At 30.2% G+C, this 17785-nt stretch overlaps 2 protein-coding genes and 1 pseudogene across 3 annotated transcripts; 1 reads left to right on the top strand and 2 right to left on the bottom strand.

Annotated features, from left to right (window-relative positions):
* The first annotated feature begins 208 nt into the window (after positions 1–208).
* gdl (gonadal protein gdl) lies at positions 209–1379 on the top strand. Of its 2 annotated transcripts, none has more exons than XM_018540752.1 (2): positions 209–846; positions 1083–1379. In XM_018540752.1, the coding sequence occupies exon 1, from the start codon at positions 315–317 to the stop codon at positions 837–839; it is 525 nt and encodes a 174-aa protein (XP_018396254.1). In that variant the 5' UTR covers positions 209–314; the 3' UTR covers positions 840–846; positions 1083–1379. The 2 variants fall into 2 exon arrangements, with proteins under 2 accessions (XP_018396254.1, XP_018396253.1); XM_018540751.1 differs by having other exon boundaries at positions 1079–1379.
* A 1796-nt stretch (positions 1380–3175) lies between these two features.
* On the bottom strand, positions 3176–3621 carry LOC108774609 (putative uncharacterized protein FLJ37770; annotated as a pseudogene).
* A 1026-nt stretch (positions 3622–4647) lies between these two features.
* Positions 4648–14666, bottom strand: Lon (lon protease homolog, mitochondrial). The gene is made up of 10 exons (XM_018540736.1): positions 14369–14666; positions 8911–9138; positions 8606–8778; positions 8141–8442; positions 7598–7789; positions 7193–7497; positions 6968–7107; positions 6593–6875; positions 5529–6432; positions 4648–4916 (listed from the first exon to the last, which is right to left on the bottom strand). Exons 1-10 carry the CDS (start codon positions 14617–14619, stop codon positions 4695–4697), a joined length of 3000 nt encoding a protein of 999 aa, XP_018396238.1. The 5' UTR covers positions 14620–14666; the 3' UTR covers positions 4648–4694.
* Between the last annotated feature and the right edge of the window lie 3119 nt (positions 14667–17785).

The following is a 17785-nucleotide window of genomic DNA, read 5'->3' as shown; positions in this document are numbered from 1 at the left end:
TTATATTCTTACATCATGGTACTCATGGTATAAGAATATATACCATGATGGTACTGTCGGGGCAGACCTCTGTCCATTAAGTATGATAGATTTTCTAACCTGAATAGTCGTCAACTTTAACATTAAATATCTTGGTTCGTAGGGCAGAGCGACACTTATTTCTGCAAAATTCTTTCGTTTTATGCAAAAACGCGTCGAATGGCCCTATTTTATCGAAATCGGAGGTGGAGGGGGTATTCTGTATAATTACCTTCATCAAAATCGAAGAATGGTACTGTATTCTGTGTAATAATTATTTTTTCTCAAAGAAAAGTATGGATGCCGTCAACCCTACTCCTCAAGATCTACAAACGAAATTGTACTTCTTGATGGAACAGTTGCAACATATGGCTGGAGAATTACCGCCAAAGTATCAGATGCGATTACCTTACGAATTGTTGTCCGGTTTAGCAAACTCATTGCTAAACGATACTATTTTTGAGATAGTGAAAGGTTTGATGGAAATACAGCACGTCACTGAGAAGCATCTCTTCCAACAGCGACTCCAGCTTTTGAATCAACAAAAGATTGAGTTCCAAGAAGTGTTATCAGCAATAATGACAGATGACAAGCTGACCTTGACAAAAGTCGCACTGTACAAGAAGCACAAGGAGGAATTGAAGCAAATGGACATGAAATTGGTATTGCAGTTAGATCAAAAAGTAGCTGACCAGCAAAGTATATTGGAGAAGGCTGGAGTGCCAGGATTCTATGTAACAAATAATCCGGTGGAAATTCAAGTACAAATGAGGCTGTGTGACTTCATAATCAGACTTAGCAAGATGGATATACCAACTTAACATAAATGTAAAATTCTATCATCTAATTCTATTTATATTTAATTATATTTATCACTTATGGATAACAATTATATAAAATGTAACTTTTTTTAATACATCTATCAATAAGCCTTAATCCTTATATTATCCTTTATTAATTTATTTTTTAATCTTAATATTAGAACTAGGATAAATATAATATTGTGAATATTTAATTGACTAAAAACTTTAATATAATCTTTCTTCTTCTTTCTCCTAAGTTAGGACTATGTCCTGTCTGTCACTTGTGCCTCTACTTGCTCTAGGATGATGATGTTCAACTTTGGTCAGCGATTCGAAGGTCTTGTGAATTTTGGATATTTGGCTTTTAAGTCATTGTTATCCTGACCTTGCTAATCTGTCCTCCATCCTTCCTATGACCTCCATCCAACTCTCCATTCTCTTCTCTTAGATCTCATTCATTTTACTATTGTCCTGTATGTTTGCATATCTCTCTAATTCTGCTGTTTCTTATCCTCTTCTGTATTCTATTGCCAGTTATTGCTTAAAATATCTTTATCTCAGCGCTATATGTAATATAATCTTTAATTTCTCTACATATTAATTTATTTTAAGGATATTAGTTAAATCTATAACACTTAAATTGTATTTAAAAATAATAAATTATTTAATTTATATGTTTTAATTTATTGCTTAATCCTTAACTTTTTATTATCTTAATTATCTTAAAGTAAAATTTACATTTCAATTTGTTTTCATTTATTTTATTTTTTATTATATTTACTATTTATTGATTACTGTTTAACATTAAAATTCTAAAGGTTAAGTTTTGAAATATAAATAAATTATCAAACTCTCAAAATTAAATAATTAATGATTCTAAATATTAATAAAATAGGCAAGTGAGTGAATTCGTAAGTTAACAATTTGCATGAAATATTAAACAATATTTTATACTAACATATTACATAAATTGATACGAACGTTTCGACTTAATTCAAGTCAATCTTTAGCATAAAATTCTCAAATAAGGTCAATAAATGTTGGGGAGACTTGGTTATGGGCAAACGTATTCCAATTACTAAATCCGAAGGCGTTGCATTATTGTCATATATTCAATAATAGTAAAATATTGTGAGGTAGAAAGATTGAATTAATTGTGTTAATATTAACAATATAATATAGTTAAAAATTGAAAATTACTTATTGTGACCAAATAATTCTCAATTACAAAATTAATGTAAGACGTAACAAAGTTATATCCGTTGTGCAAATTACTGAGACCAATTTTAAAATAATTTACATAAGAACAAAATTTGCGTATGATCGCTGTACATTATAACAATATAATGAAGTCGAAACAGCGACTAACAAAGCCTTGTGTGACAAAGCTTTGTGCGTTTTAGGTCATTATTAATAAGTAAGAACTGACAAAGAAACAGGCACTGAGAGATTTTGTATTGTTAAATCTCAACAATATAAAAATTAAATAACATAATATTGAAAATAAATTTAGATAAAAATGCAATTACATAAATTAAATAAAATCAATACTGTGAACTAATGAATTAAAAAACAATAAAAAATATAAAAAATTAAAAAATGTTTTTATATGATATCTATAACTCATCTCTTAAAATTATTTAAAATATTCGCATAGGCGTGATGTAAAAACTCTGTCTGATTTTTATTAAGGCCATTCTCTTAGATTGTAATGTGTAATATTTCAAAGATAAGTCTCCTTCCCGTAATTCGAATTCGTGATTGGAAAATAATCTCTGTCACAGTATAAGTAAGAACAGTAGTTTTATTCTGTGTCAGTACCTTTGATCTATATACCCTATAGTCAGCCAAACAAAATACAATTTTCAGTTGAAAATTGTGTGCGGCGCTTTGTTTGAATAATCAAAATCAATTAACGACTATTTCGAGTCTGTAGCAGTTTCGATGCTCACTGCCAATACTAAAAATAATAAATATATTAATACTACTATTCTAAAAATTTATAGTATACATCAGTATACATTATGTGCGGTGCCGGGCACGTGTGAACCCATGCATTGTTTTGATGGAAGAGCACTTTCTTCTTCGCCAAATGGAGACGTTTTTTCTTTAAAATGTTGTTGAAACGGCCCAATAAGGCTGCGTAATAATCGCCAATAATCGTTTGCTTCGACGGAAGATAATCGATATGAATTATACCGCGTGCATCCCAATGATGGCCAGTGGCCATCACCTTTCCGGCCGACTTCACGGTCTTCGCCTTCTTCGGAGCTGGTTCACCTGGTAAAGTCCATTGTTTTAATTGTTTCTTCGTTTCGGGTGTGAAGTAATGGATCCATGGACGCAGAAATTCATCTGGATTACGTTGAAACATCTCCAAACATTATTTTGAAATCGTCACACGATCGCGCTTATGGTCCACAGTGAGCAAACGCAACACCCATCTTGCCGATAGCTTTTTCATACCCAATTATTCGTGCAAAATTGAAATCACTGTGCCATGTGATATGCCTGTGGCCTCAACAAGCTTACGCACTTTCACTCGTCGATCAGTTAAAACAATATCGTGGATTTTATCGATGATTTCTGGCGTAGCAGCCTCAATTGGACGTCCCGAACGAGGTGCATCACATGTGGATGTACGACCACGTTTAAATTCATTCACCCAATTGTATACAGTCGCAAACGCTGGTGCAGATGTGCTATGAAGATTATCCAATGGCTTTGACCGAATTTCTTTTGGCGTTAAGCCTTTCATATGTAGATGTTTGATCACTGTACGAAACTCGTTTTTTTTCATTTTACAGAAAATACAAATGTTGTTCGCTTTAATCGTCTACAGAAATAAAACTTCTCAATGAAATCCGCTCAAAATTTGACAGTAATCAGCTGAAAGATGCTCGTTTTATTAATATTTAGAGTCATTAACTTTTAAAGATTGCAAAGGCAAAGGTTTATATTATTTTAATATTTTATTGTAATCAAGATTTTTGTTTATACAATACAGTTTCACATGTCATATAGAAAAGTACTATCACAAATTTACATGTTTAATGTTAATGGAAGTGTAATGGATTAGCATATATACATTTTTTCTTCAAAATAGACAAATATTTCATACTTATTATACACAGATTAGATATAAATTGTCAAAGAAAAAAATTAAACTTCTAACAAGAAAAGATACCAGCAATCCGAGAAAAATTAATGAGATATTTTATTTATATATACATATATTTGCAATTCCAATTGCATATTGCATTATAATAATGTTAAAAATATAACGAATATTCTTACAAAATAATATAATAGAATCTTTTAACATAACAACAGGTGAACAGTTTTCTTTTTAAATATAATTTTCTTTTTTTTCTCTTATATAATTATATGTACACACACTGTTCTTAAAGTAACTGCTCCAAAATAATTACTTTATCAGTTATTCAATTACATTTGTGTTACAAATAGAAAATTTCCAGTATTTATTAAATATGAATCGAATAATTAGGAATAAAATTATTTTAGATATTTACGAGATATGTAATAAAAAAAAAATCTTTTGAATAAAAAAGTAAATTATTTTTATTTAGATATCTTCGTTACATAATATATAAATTGCCTTTTCAATTATTAAAAATATATACAAGAAATAAAATGCGAAATGGGATGTTTTATCAGTAACATAGTAATTTAGTATATGATGTGTATATATACATATTAAATATTTAGTATATAGTATTTAGAATACTAGCTATATACAAAAGATTCAGAAAATCAATACTATGAGAAGTGATAGTATTGAACATGGTAAAAAAAAAAGTTCATACAAACATATCTACGTCTGATTCGGAATGATCCGTCTTGTATATTATTTTATCCAAATGTTGGTTGTGCGGATGAAGTATGATCAGTGAATGGCTTAGCAGATCGAAGAGAATCGGTTTCATTTGTTTCTGTGAAACATATACGATAAACATCGTTAAACGTCGAGACAAAATGCACTTCTAGGCCATCTGTGATATATTTAGGTAGATCGTTGAAATCTTTCTTGTTTTCTTCAGGTAAAATTATGCATTTAACATCGACTCGCTTCGCCTAAAAATAGTTTATTAATTTTGTACCTTGAAACTGTATATAGAACAAAGAGATTATTTCAATAAAGACAATTTGGATAAATCGTAATGACGAGATCACTTAACATTTGTAAGAATGGGCAGAAACTATACTTTCCTCACTTGATAGTTAGTAAAAGATAAAAACATAAAGTGAGCCTATATTCGGCAGAAAACACGGTTTAACAGCTGTCGAAACGAGTGAAAAATATGCTTTTACGTACAAAATTTCAAAATAAATGTAGTGTCTGCCCATTTTTAAGACTTTCATAAATACGAGATAAGTCATATTTTCACAATTAAGCATATAAATATGGAAATGGCAAGCAACACAAAATTTCATTGTCAAAACATAATTTTTCATACCTATTAGTTTAACCTTTTACCGTGGCAAGGTGCTATAACAACACATACACAAGCACGTCCATGTGTTCGCCTTCGGTCCGAAAATGAGCATACGGACATGGGCTTGTATTTGTGTGTGTAACTACTAGTTTTGTCAAGTTGCCGACTAATTCGGTGTCGCCACCATCAACGCGGAGTTCTTGGCTAAATATTTAGGAGTCTTAATATACAATATTATGTTTATACTTACTGCAATAACTTTCTCTTTGATACCACCAACAGGAAGAACCTTGCCCATAAGACTCAATTCGCCTGTCATTGCAACATCTTGCCTGATAGCTTGATTTTTAGCTAAGGATAACAATGCAGTAGCAATCGTCACTCCTGCGCTAGGGCCGTCTTTTGGGGTTGCACCTTCAGGCACATGTATATGCAAGTGAGAATCATACAGAAATGTATTCGAAGGATCCTCCTGTTTCAAATAATTCCTTGCTACAGTCATGGCGATATGTATAGACTCCTTCATTACATCACCCAGATGACCAGTGACTTCGAATGTACCCTCAGCTTTTTTACCTCCCGTTGGTTTTCTGATGGTACTTTCGATGAATAATGTGGACCCGCCCATGGCAGTCCACGCTAATCCCATCACAACTCCAGGAGGCGTTGTTTCGTACATCCTGTCATGCGTGAACACAGGCTTGCCCACAAAGTCTTGCAAGTTGTCCGTAGTAATATCGACTGTCTCGACTTCCTTCTTGACAACTTTAAATGCCACTTTCCTGTGCACTTTTTCTATATGTTTCTGTAAACTTCTCACTCCTGATTCTCGACAATAAGATTTGATTAATGCCGTGAGTGCATTGTCTTGTATGTTGATTTGTTCTTTGCTGAGACCAGATTCATTTCTAGCTTGTGGAACTAAGTATTGTTTCGCGATAGCAAGTTTTTCTTCAGCAACGTAACCGGACATGTCTATCATCTCCATACGATCTCTTAAAGGTTCCGGAATAGTGTCTGTTACATTTGCTGTGCAAATAAATAGTACTTTCGATAAATCTACTGAAACATCTAAATAGTGATCCAGGAAGTTTGCATTCTGTTCTGGATCGAGCATTTCAAGGAGAGCAGATGCCGGATCTCCTTGGTGTCCTCTACAATGTAATGTTATAAATGATGTAGAAATCATTTATCAAAAATATAAAAATGTGAAAAAATTTTAAATTATTCAAATAAATGTTTATAAATATTTTGGAGATATTTTCTATCTTAAGAAAATATCTATTTTTTTTTATGTTTATACAGATTACATACTTGCCAATCTTGTCGACTTCATCTATCAAAATCAATGGATTCTCAGTTTTGGTCTTTTTCAAGCATTGAATGACTTTGCCTGGCATGGCTCCCACATATGTTCTCCTATGTCCTTTAATCTCTGCCACGTCCGTCATTCCGCCGACACTAAACCTAAAATATTCTCTATTCAAAGCACGAGCAATTGACTTAGCTATCGAGGTCTTGCCAACTCCCGGAGGCCCATAGAAACATAATATTTTTCCTTGAGTACTGCCCTTCAATTGACTAACAGCAATAAATTCTATAATAATTAAAAGTATAATGTACAATAAAAAAAACATACTATACTTAAATAATACATAAATAGACATGTATATAAATGCATTTGTGTACCAAGTATTCTTTTCTTTATATCATCCATTCCATAGTGATCCTCATCCAAAATTTTCACGGCATCTTGAAGATTTAAGTTCTCTGTACTTGTCACACCCCATGGCATAGACGTAAGCCAATCGAGATAATTTCTTGTAACACTAAGAAACGCAAAATTCATGTAAAGTTTGTATAAATCATCAACAAATATATATAATATACATATTTATTATATTGAATACACACTTAAATTCACTACTATGACTTTCTAAAAAAGAAAGTTTATTCAATTCCTCTTCCAACACGTCCATAACTGGTTTAGGCACTGTCTTTTGTCTTATTCTTTCTCTATATTTTTCTTCTATCGCATCTTTATCATCCTTTTCCAACCCTAATTCTTTCTTAATAACTTTTAATTGTTCATGAAGAATGTATTTTCTATGTTGTTGTTTTACTTTCTCCTCAACCTCTTTACCAATTTTCTGTTGTAACTTACTTAATTCATATTCTTTTTTCAAAAGTGCAAGTGACAATCTCAATCTTTTTAGAATCTACGAATAAAGTATTATATATATATATTTTTTTTTATATTTTCTATATAAACAATATGGAAATTTTATACATATGCTATAATAACAACAATGTACTCACATCCATTTCTTCTAAAACTTGTTGCAATTCCTGTGCATCTGCTCCAGTTAAGGCAGCGCCTAAATCACTAAGATAAACAGGATTATCTACAACTCTTTGTCCCTGATGTAGCATTTGTTGTAAAGATTCGCGATACAAAGGATTCATGCTAATTATGTCTCGGATTGTTTTAATGAGTTCTTGCGTCAATGCCTGTTTAAAAAATATTTCTGATAATACAATTTTTAATATTGTAGTAACACTACATAATAAGATACATTTAAAATTAACTTATCTTTAAAATAACCAATTTTTACGAGGCAAAAACCTTTTTTATGAAAATAAAAAGAAAATATAGAAGAAATAAGACAAGATAAACTTCAGTAAACATTCTTTTCAATTTTGATTTTTAATACTATTATATCTTATAATGCGCCTGTATAAAATCTGAATATTTAATATTTATTTAATTTGCTTTCATCAATTAATTTAAACAAAATATAAAAATGGAACTATTTTCACATATAATATTACGAAATTTTTTAATATTATTTTGTATATTACCTTAATCTCCTCAGTTTGTTTAAACTTTTCATGTGTGACATTTACAACTTCCACCATTAATATAGGTTGACTATCAGATTGAGGAATTGATGAAACTAATGGTTTTTCCGTATTCTTCTCCAGTGCCAACGGTTTTATTTTCGTAGAGCTTGTTTCATTGACTTTTTCTATTTTCTCAGTTCGTTCTACAAGTCTATTCTCTTTTTTACGCAATGATCTCCGGTTAATCTTGTTACTGGTCATTGTGTCGTCTGCAGGAACGGTAATTGTGGTATTTAATAGTGGAAATGTCAGTTTCATCTCTGTATAAAGTAGGCAGGATAATATTTAAACAGAATAATCCAAGAACAGGGCCATGTCAAGTTAAACAAGAAAATTTTTGTCAATTGACAGAACATTAGATTTCTGTAAAATGTGACTTTATATTAACAACATGAAAATGCAATAATTAAATACATTTCGTACCGTGTTCTACTTTTGGATTGGCATCCTCAAAAATTTGATTAACAATCTTGATTCTTCTATGTGCCATAACCACTAATCTTAACCGATTTCCTAAGTCTTGCACTTCATGTACTTGAGCAAAAGTTCCAATCGGATAAATATCATCTAAACTTTGAACGACATCAGCTTCATTTCTGTAGAAATAAATGACATATTAGAATAGAAATTATTTATACGCTACATATACCATTCACATAATTATTAATTTTAGGGCATTATTTACGTCAGTATAAATTAACGCTAGAGAATAATTTGAAAGAACTTACTCTTCGGATTTCTTCAAGAAAACTCCTACATAAGGCTGATTTAGCTTTATCTTTCTACGTATTAAATCGATTAGAATTGGATTACTAATCTCAATTAATTTAATAAATCTAGGAAATACTGGATTTCTATTGATAGCAATGACTGGTACGTGAGGCCATACTTCAGGCACCACTACAGTTGCAGGCAGTGAAGCAGGATAATCTCCAGATTGTTCTCCATTGCCATCACTAAACAACATGACAAAAACAAAAACCTATACTTTATCAGAAATTAGATACAATATTTTAAACATATATTGGAATTAATACATTTATAAGATATTGTTTCTTAACATAATTGAAAAAAATTATTTTTTAACTTGACAGAAAATTATTGATTAATAAAAAAATATCAATAAAATTTTTAACATGTATATATATATATATATATGTTGATATATATATATATATATATATATACACACATATAAAATCAAATTTCATTTTATTCCATAAAATGTATAAAAAAAATATTTCTAAATTGTAACGTTTTGATGATCTTTATGTAGTTAAGTTAGTTTGATAATTGATAAAGTAATTTTTTTATAGCTAACTTCTTCATAGTAATTTTAAGTGATACCAATAAAAAAACGTAATAAATTATATGTAGAATGTTTTTTTATTTTATTATATGTAGAAAGATCAAGTAACGATCAAAAACATTATTCTTCATGTAAGTAAATTAACTGATAAAAAGTGTATTATATTACGACTAGTATTGTTCCCTTCTGTCCGCTTTCTTTTTAAATTTACTTGCAAAAGAGGAGCCAATATATAGGGTGAAGTATCTAAAACAAGTCACCTAAATAACTTGCTTGACGATATGAAAAAATGTTTTAGATGAAAGTGGAATAATTTCGAGGAGGACGTATTTTGGTCACAGTTCTTTGTCTAGATGAAGACATCCAAAAGATATAAAGATCACCTCCACTTTTTTAAATGGAGTTACGTGATTTTTTTTTTATATATAATGTGATTCTTTTAACAATTTTGTATGTAAAAGTATGAAGGTACAGATATCAAAAAACCTTATATATATACACACATATAAAATAAAATTTCATTTTATTCCATAAAATGTATAAAAAAAATATTTCTAAATTGTAACGTTTTGATGATCTTTATGTAGTTAAGTTAGTTTGATAATTGATAAAGTAATTTTTTTATAGCTAACTTCTTCATAGTAATTTTAAGTGATACCAATAAAAAAACGTAATAAATTATATGTAGAATGTTTTTTTATTTTATTATATGTAGAAAGATCAAGTAACGATCAAAAACATTATTCTTCATGTAAGTAAATTAACTGATAAAAAGTGTATTATATTACGACTAGTATTGTTCCCTTCTGTCCGCTTTCTTTTTAAATTTACTTGCAAAAGAGGAGCCAATATATAGGGTGAAGTATCTAAAACAAGTCACCTAAATAACTTGCTTGACGATATGAAAAAATGTTTTAGATGAAAGTGGAATAATTTCGAGGAGGACGTATTTTGGTCACAGTTCTTTGTCTAGATGAAGACATCCAAAAGATATAAAGATCACCTCCACTTTTTTAAATGGAGTTACGTGATTTTTTTTTTATATATAATGTGATTCTTTTAACAATTTTGTATGTAAAAGTATGAAGGTACAGATATCAAAAAACCAATAGTTTACTTGAATACGAGCAGCTTTTTCTCATATTATATATATATATATATATATATATATATATATATATGTGTACCTTTATACTTTTATGTACAAAATTATTAAAGGATTCATATTAAAAAATTCATATAATTCTATTTTAGAAAATGGAAGTGACCTTCATATCTTTTTAGTATTTCTATCTAGATAAAAAACGTGACCAAAACACGCCTCCCTCAAAAATCGAAACAGTTTCATCTAAAAACATTTTTTCGTATCATTAAAAACAAGTGAGTTATTTAGATGACCAGGGAGTCAATCACGTACTTTTTCCCCTAGGGCGGAAACGTGAAAAGTGAAAATTTTTTGCATGTATGTGTGTATATGTTCATACATACATTCATAAAAGTTTTCACTTTTCACGTTTCCGCCCTAGAGAAAAAGTTACGTGATTGACCCCCTGTTTTAAATGCCTCACTCTGGGGTACGTTCAGGAATTACTAGGTAACTATAGCCTAAAGTTACCTAGTAATTCCTGAACGCAACCCTATGTTTCTCAATTGTTTAATCTAAATTGATTGAAAATAAATGACAGACAGCCAAAGGTATCAGTATACACACTTTTTATATCTTGTATGACTAGGCACTATGATTTTTGATTGTATGCAACTATTTGCAGTGTTTGAGAAACGTTTAAAGGAAATATTGTAATTTGTATTTAAAAAATTACAATACTTTCTCCAAATTAATAAACTTTTAAGAGAACAGGGCTACGAGCCATAGATTCATTAAAATCTTTAATTTTATTAATTCTAATATATTGCGAAGAATATCACGTAATGTTGGCGTTTCGTCCCGGCTTCCAATACTGGACTCATCAGTAAGGTATTGTAATGGAAGCCTACCTTAGACGCCGGTGTAAGTTATTAAATCGAGATTCTATATAAAGAGATATACGCGTGTCTCAGCACTTGCGAGAATTTGCGAATATCAATAGACCTCTGATGGCGGGTCGACGTAGTAATATTCTTCGCAATATTAATCTAAAGTACTATATGTATTCCCCTCCCACCCCCCTCACATTGCGCGCCGAACAATCGTCGGTCTTAAAACGCAACTCATCTATCTGAAAAATCCCCCTAAATTGCGCGCCGAACTATCGTCGGTCTTGAAACGCAACTCATAATCATCTGAAATAACGTCCCCTTAATCAAATTGTAATACTAAACGCATCATTTCGCCCGCGTGATTTTAAATTTTTTAATTGTAATAAGGCTCAATGGATTTAAAACTGATAAGAGAACAGGGCTACGAGCCATAGATTCATTAAAATCTTTAATTTCATTAATTCTAATATATTGCGAAGAATATTTTAGGGCTAATATTTGCCCTGTTCTCTTATCAGTTTTAAATCCATTGAGCCTTATTACAATTAAAAAATTTAAAATTACGCGGGCAAAATGATGCGTTTAGTATTACAATTTGATTAAGGGGACGTTATTTCAGATGATTATGAGTTGCGTTTCAAGACCGACGATAGTTCGGCGCGCAATTTGGGGGGATTTTTCAGATAGATGAGTTGCGTTTTAAGACCGACGATTGTTCGGCGCGCAATGTGAGGGGGATGGGAGGGGAATACATATAGTACTTTAGATTAACTTCTCAGTTATATATTTAACTATGCACAAGATTTTCTTTTGTATTGATGTTTGTCCATAATTATGTACATTTCAACGTTAAGTGTTTCATCTGAAGAGGACCAGATTTGGTGGTCGAAACTAGTAATATAATTAACATCTGTTTTTTTAATCGTTACATTTATGTAAATTTTATAAGTTCATTTTAGAATATATGTATTAATTTGTTGTTAATTTTCTTTTCGTTTGACTCTTACAATGCCATTTCCACGTTTATAATGACTTTAGATTAATATTGCGAAGAATATTACTACGTCGACCCGCCATCAGAGGTCTATTGATATTCGCAAATTCTCGCAAGTGCTGAGTCACGCGTATATCTCTTTATATAGAATCTCGATTTAATAACTTACACCGGCGTCTAAGGTAGGCTTCCATTACAATACCTTACTGATGAGTCCAGTATTGGAAGCCGGGACGAAACGCCAACATTACGTGATATTCTTCGCAATATATTAGAATTAATAAAATTAAAGATTTTAATGAATCTATGGCTCGTAGCCCTGTTCTCTTATCAGTTTTAATAAACTTTGTTTTTTTTTTCAAAAAAATGTTGAATTTTATGTCTGGCTTATTGCACTTTGTTGATTTTACTTTAAATTTTAATTTTCTGGAAGCCATAGATCAATATTGTTTTAAAATAAATAATAAATAATATTAATATATAGGCAATGAGAGCATCAATATAGTGCAGTAATGGGAGTGCATTCACATACTGTATTGATGCTCTCATTGCCCAAATATTAATATTATTTATTATTTATTTTAAAATAATATTTATCTATGGCTTTCAGAAAATTAAAATTTAAAGTAAAATCAACAAAGTGCAATAAGTACAAAATATGCATTCATATCCCCGAACAATTTTACATTAAACATCTTAATATAAAATCTTAATAAAATATCTTAATAAAAATACACTCATTCGACGTGTTTTTATTCAAAATGAAAGAATCTGGCAAGAAATTGAATGCGGCGGTCGGCCTCGTGAACAGAGATATAGCGTTAAAGTTCAAAATTTTAGAGGTTAAGATATGTGTTATCCTGACTTGTTACAATGCTATATATACGTAAGATCGGTTCTTTTTCGAAGAATTCTGAACTAGTTTTGAAATAATGCAATAAGTTAGAGTGAAACAAACTACAGCTGTCTCTCAGTCTAACTTATTGCATTCCTAAAAATAAATATTCTCTAATTACACAAAAAAAATATATTATATAATATTCATGACTTTACAAACACAAATTCACTACTTTAAAAATTAATATAAATTTAATGCTTTAAAAACATGAAACACTGCTTTAAAAACACAATTCACTGTTATAAAAACAAAAATTCATTGTTTTATACACACAAATTTTTTGCATTAGCAATGTGTTTTTAAAGCAATGGATTTATGTTTTTAAAGTAGCGTTTTTATATTTTTAGTGATCTAAAAGAATTATAGTAATTCTACAATGTGCTCTTTATTTCCTGTTCCTTGCTGTTTGTCTCTTAGCTTTTTGATCAAGAAGGCAAGAGGCAAACAGCAAGAAACAAAAAGCACATTGTAAAATTAGCCTTATTTATTCTTGTCTTTTTGACCAAAAGCCAAGAGACAAACAGTAAGAAACAGGAAACAAAGAGCACATTGTAGAATTACCATAATTCTTTTAGATCACTAACCAATAGTGGCAAGCATTCACAGATCAGCTTTGCACAGGACTACGTTCAGGAATTGTGCCTAGATAACTGTAGGCTATAGTTTACATTACATATATATTATAGCAAAAATGCACCAGAGTTATCTGAGCATAATTCGTGAACGTATCCCAGTTGAGTTGAGTTTGCTGAATATGACCATTTAGTTGGGTTGACAGACATCTTAAATTCTAAATCTTGAACTTTAATGCTTAATATCTCGGTTCACAAGACCAATCGTCGCATTTTTTTGCCAGATTCTTTCATTTTGAGATGAATGAGTGTATTTTTATTAAAATTTTATGTGGGGGGGGGGGGAGTATTCTAAATAATTACCTTTGTTGAATTTCGAGAACCTTATTAAATAATTTTTGTTTTTTTATTCTAAAATAAATTCTTTAATTTATACCTCGGAGGGTCTCGATCGGAGTATCTTTTCGTCGTGAAAAATCTCACCGATGTCACTGCGGGGTGAATTCGGGTACTTCTAAGTAATCCTGATCTATAACCTGAGTGCTCTGTTCGTGTCAATCTGGCGTAAATCGGCAGTAATGTACGATAATCCGAAGCCGACCGGTTTCCGCGGAATAAGCGCGTGCTCGCATTGCACTGTCGCAGGATCCCCGGTAACTTAGCGCTCATTGCTGTCACGAGTTGCATGGTCCTCCGAAGCTATCGCGAATTCTCATAAACACTATTCCGTTTTGTTTGACTTTACTATTTCTGTAAGAAGAAAAGATAACGATTTGGAAGTTACCTAGGTTATAACATGACATACACAAATACGAAACTGTACTGAACTGTACTTTTGCTGTGCGTATTTCTTGATCCTAACCTAACTTAAAGGCCATGCTAGATTATGTTTTTCCATTGTGCGCAGGTCCTAATTTTCAATGCTGCCAATGGGTACATTCAGTGGATTCAACAGTTGAGTCCGCTGAACGCGTCCAATAGCTGACAATCTATTTTCGAATTTGAATCATTTGGAATCATTCGATATTTAACATACCGCTGGATCTTTATATAGGTTATGATATGATACTTTACGGACCTGCTTTTACCTGTCTTTATGGAAATTGTCAGAATCTATTTGAGAAAAAAAAGAATTTTTTATAAATTCTACATCTGCATCAATCACAGAGCGCTTAGTAATGTAAATTATTGAACTTTTATAACATTTTTATCAATTTTTTACTTTTTATATTCGAATAATGATGAAATTTTATGGTAGTAATAATATATTTGAATTGATTTGAATCTTTTTATATAAATTATTAATTAGAATAATATATATTTAAATTTTGTTTAAAGCTGTTATTAATTAAACAATATTATGCAATATAAAACTGAATTTTTTTAGGATTCATATCGTATAAGAAAAAAAGTATTTTATAATATGTTTTGATTTTTTAACTCTTATTTAAATGTTATTAATTACATATTTAATTATAAATTTATTTAAATCATTATAATATTTAAGTATATTTACATTAATTAAATATATCATGTAAATTATTACAATACATAAATAATTTAAATAATTAATAAAACGATTTTCATGTAATATAAAATAAAACTTATATAAAACTTATAAATTCGTAGGATTTAAAAAGGACTAGACAAAATTTCTTATTATTCTATGGAAGTTAAGAAAAAAATTTTATACAACTGAAAGATATTATTTCATTAATTGTTATTTATTTTTATAACTATGATCATTTTTGTTTTATATATCTATTTTCAATTTTTAGAAGAATAATTTTTCTTACAAGTGGCGGAAACTGCATTTTTTAAATTTCATACAGAAATATCTAGCTTTTTATTAAACCATGAATAAAAGTGATACACAAATAAATAAAAAATTCTTGATTCCGCAATTTTCAAGTAATAACAATCATTCATATAATAAAATACATCAACTTCTTACAACAAAAGCAAAAAGTAACGAGGAAAGGAATAATGAAAATAATATTATTGATTATAAAAATATTTCACTCACTATGACAGGTAAAATTATCATTATTATATATTGCAGTAGCTATTAAAAATTATACATGCACATTCTTATTGTATTATTAAGATTTTGCGAGATACCAATTTATTTTTGTACAGGAGAAATAAGTTCAGGTTGCATATATAGAAACAATTTAACGAAAATGCAGCCGAACATAGTTTTTGTAGAGGATACAGAAAACGATGATGAAGAGTTTATCTCGAATATGAAAAAGATCATTGATAAAGATTACAAAATGTAACATTAATTAATAATTAATTTGCATATGAATAATTACATATATATATATTTGTACACAATACACATAGATAATTACTATACGCACACACACACACTCACGCACATATACACTCTTTTATTTAAGTCGATATTTTATTATCACACAGGAAAAATAAAGAAAATTTCAGCATAAAAGATTTGCAAAGCAAATCGTATTTATCAAGAAAAAAAAAGTGTGTATTCAGCGACGCAGATCAAAATCTGATGAAACGATTTAAAAAATCTGTTGACGAAAGCGGAGCTTCGCGCGCAGTAATTTCACAAAAGTTGCAACAACCTGAGCACATTATTTCCGTTAACGATTACAATAATACTTCGATAACTTACACTCCACAAATCCCATGTGTTGAACATATTATGTACACACATATATATATATATATATATATATATATATATATATATATCTTACAATATCAATTCTTATTAGGCCGTTAAATTTCGAACCGAATGAGATAAAATGTCACAAAACGGCCTAAGCTGCGGATCACGAGTGCTTCTAAATAATTATGTGTGAATTTATATACTACGAAACGCATTAGTGTTGCTAAAAAATTTCAGCGCACAATCGAAGAATTACAATTCGTATCTAGTATATAAATTCACGCACAATTATTTAGAAGCACCCGTGATCCAATTTAGGCCGTTGTGGCATTGTCTCATTCGGTTTGATATATATATATATATATATACATATATATATATATCTTAATTTAGATATTTATAATCAATCGATAGTGTGACTGTGAGATAATTGCATGATATGAACTGCTTTTAGGAGCAACTCAAATGAACTGCAATTTAATCCCCACGTAGCTTTGAAAATGCAAAAAAGAAGTGACCAAGGGATCGAAAAAATATCAGAGAACGCAATAAAAACTGTTACTGAAGTTGAATTCGAGCAGCTAATTTATCACGAAATGCAGTATTTTACACTTACACCTCCCCTAAGAAACAACTTGTAATTCGTAAAATAACTCATTTACTTTACATAAAATAATTTTGTAGTGTGTTTACTGTAAAACATTTCGCCGTATTGGTAGAAAAGGAACACGTATTAAAATTAGCAATCTTTTTCAGTAGAGTATTTTTGAAATATTTTTGAATTTGGAATATTTTATTAGGATAGTGCAGAATATACGAATACATAATTTCACTCTTCCTTTCCATGTGTACGCGCGCGCGTGTGTGTGTACTTTTCATTATTATGTGTTTAAAAACACAGGTGCGCAATCCTGATATAATGTAAATAAAATTTCTCATATCTATCATCTAACAAGTAACACTACCCAAGTGTCATACGCCGATTTTTCTGCAATTGGGATATGTTGTAGTACACGAAAAACTAAGGGACACGTATTTTTTCTTATCGGCGGTAAAACGTTTTTAGGGGGTGAAAGCGCCCCCCCAAAATAGGGGGTGAAACAGAGAAATTGCGATATCTTTGCGACTAGGAAAGCTAATTGACTGATTTTCAATATAAAAGTATCGTTTCATAAAAGAGGAAAATCAGGATAGGTATGTTGGGGGGGG

This window comes from Cyphomyrmex costatus, unplaced genomic scaffold (genome assembly GCF_001594065.2).
Source record: "Cyphomyrmex costatus isolate MS0001 unplaced genomic scaffold, Ccosl1.0 scaffold265, whole genome shotgun sequence".
Lineage (NCBI taxonomy): Eukaryota > Metazoa > Arthropoda > Insecta > Hymenoptera > Formicidae > Cyphomyrmex > Cyphomyrmex costatus.
Note: the sequence above shows the minus strand (reverse complement) of the source record. Positions and strands in the feature narration are given on the sequence as shown.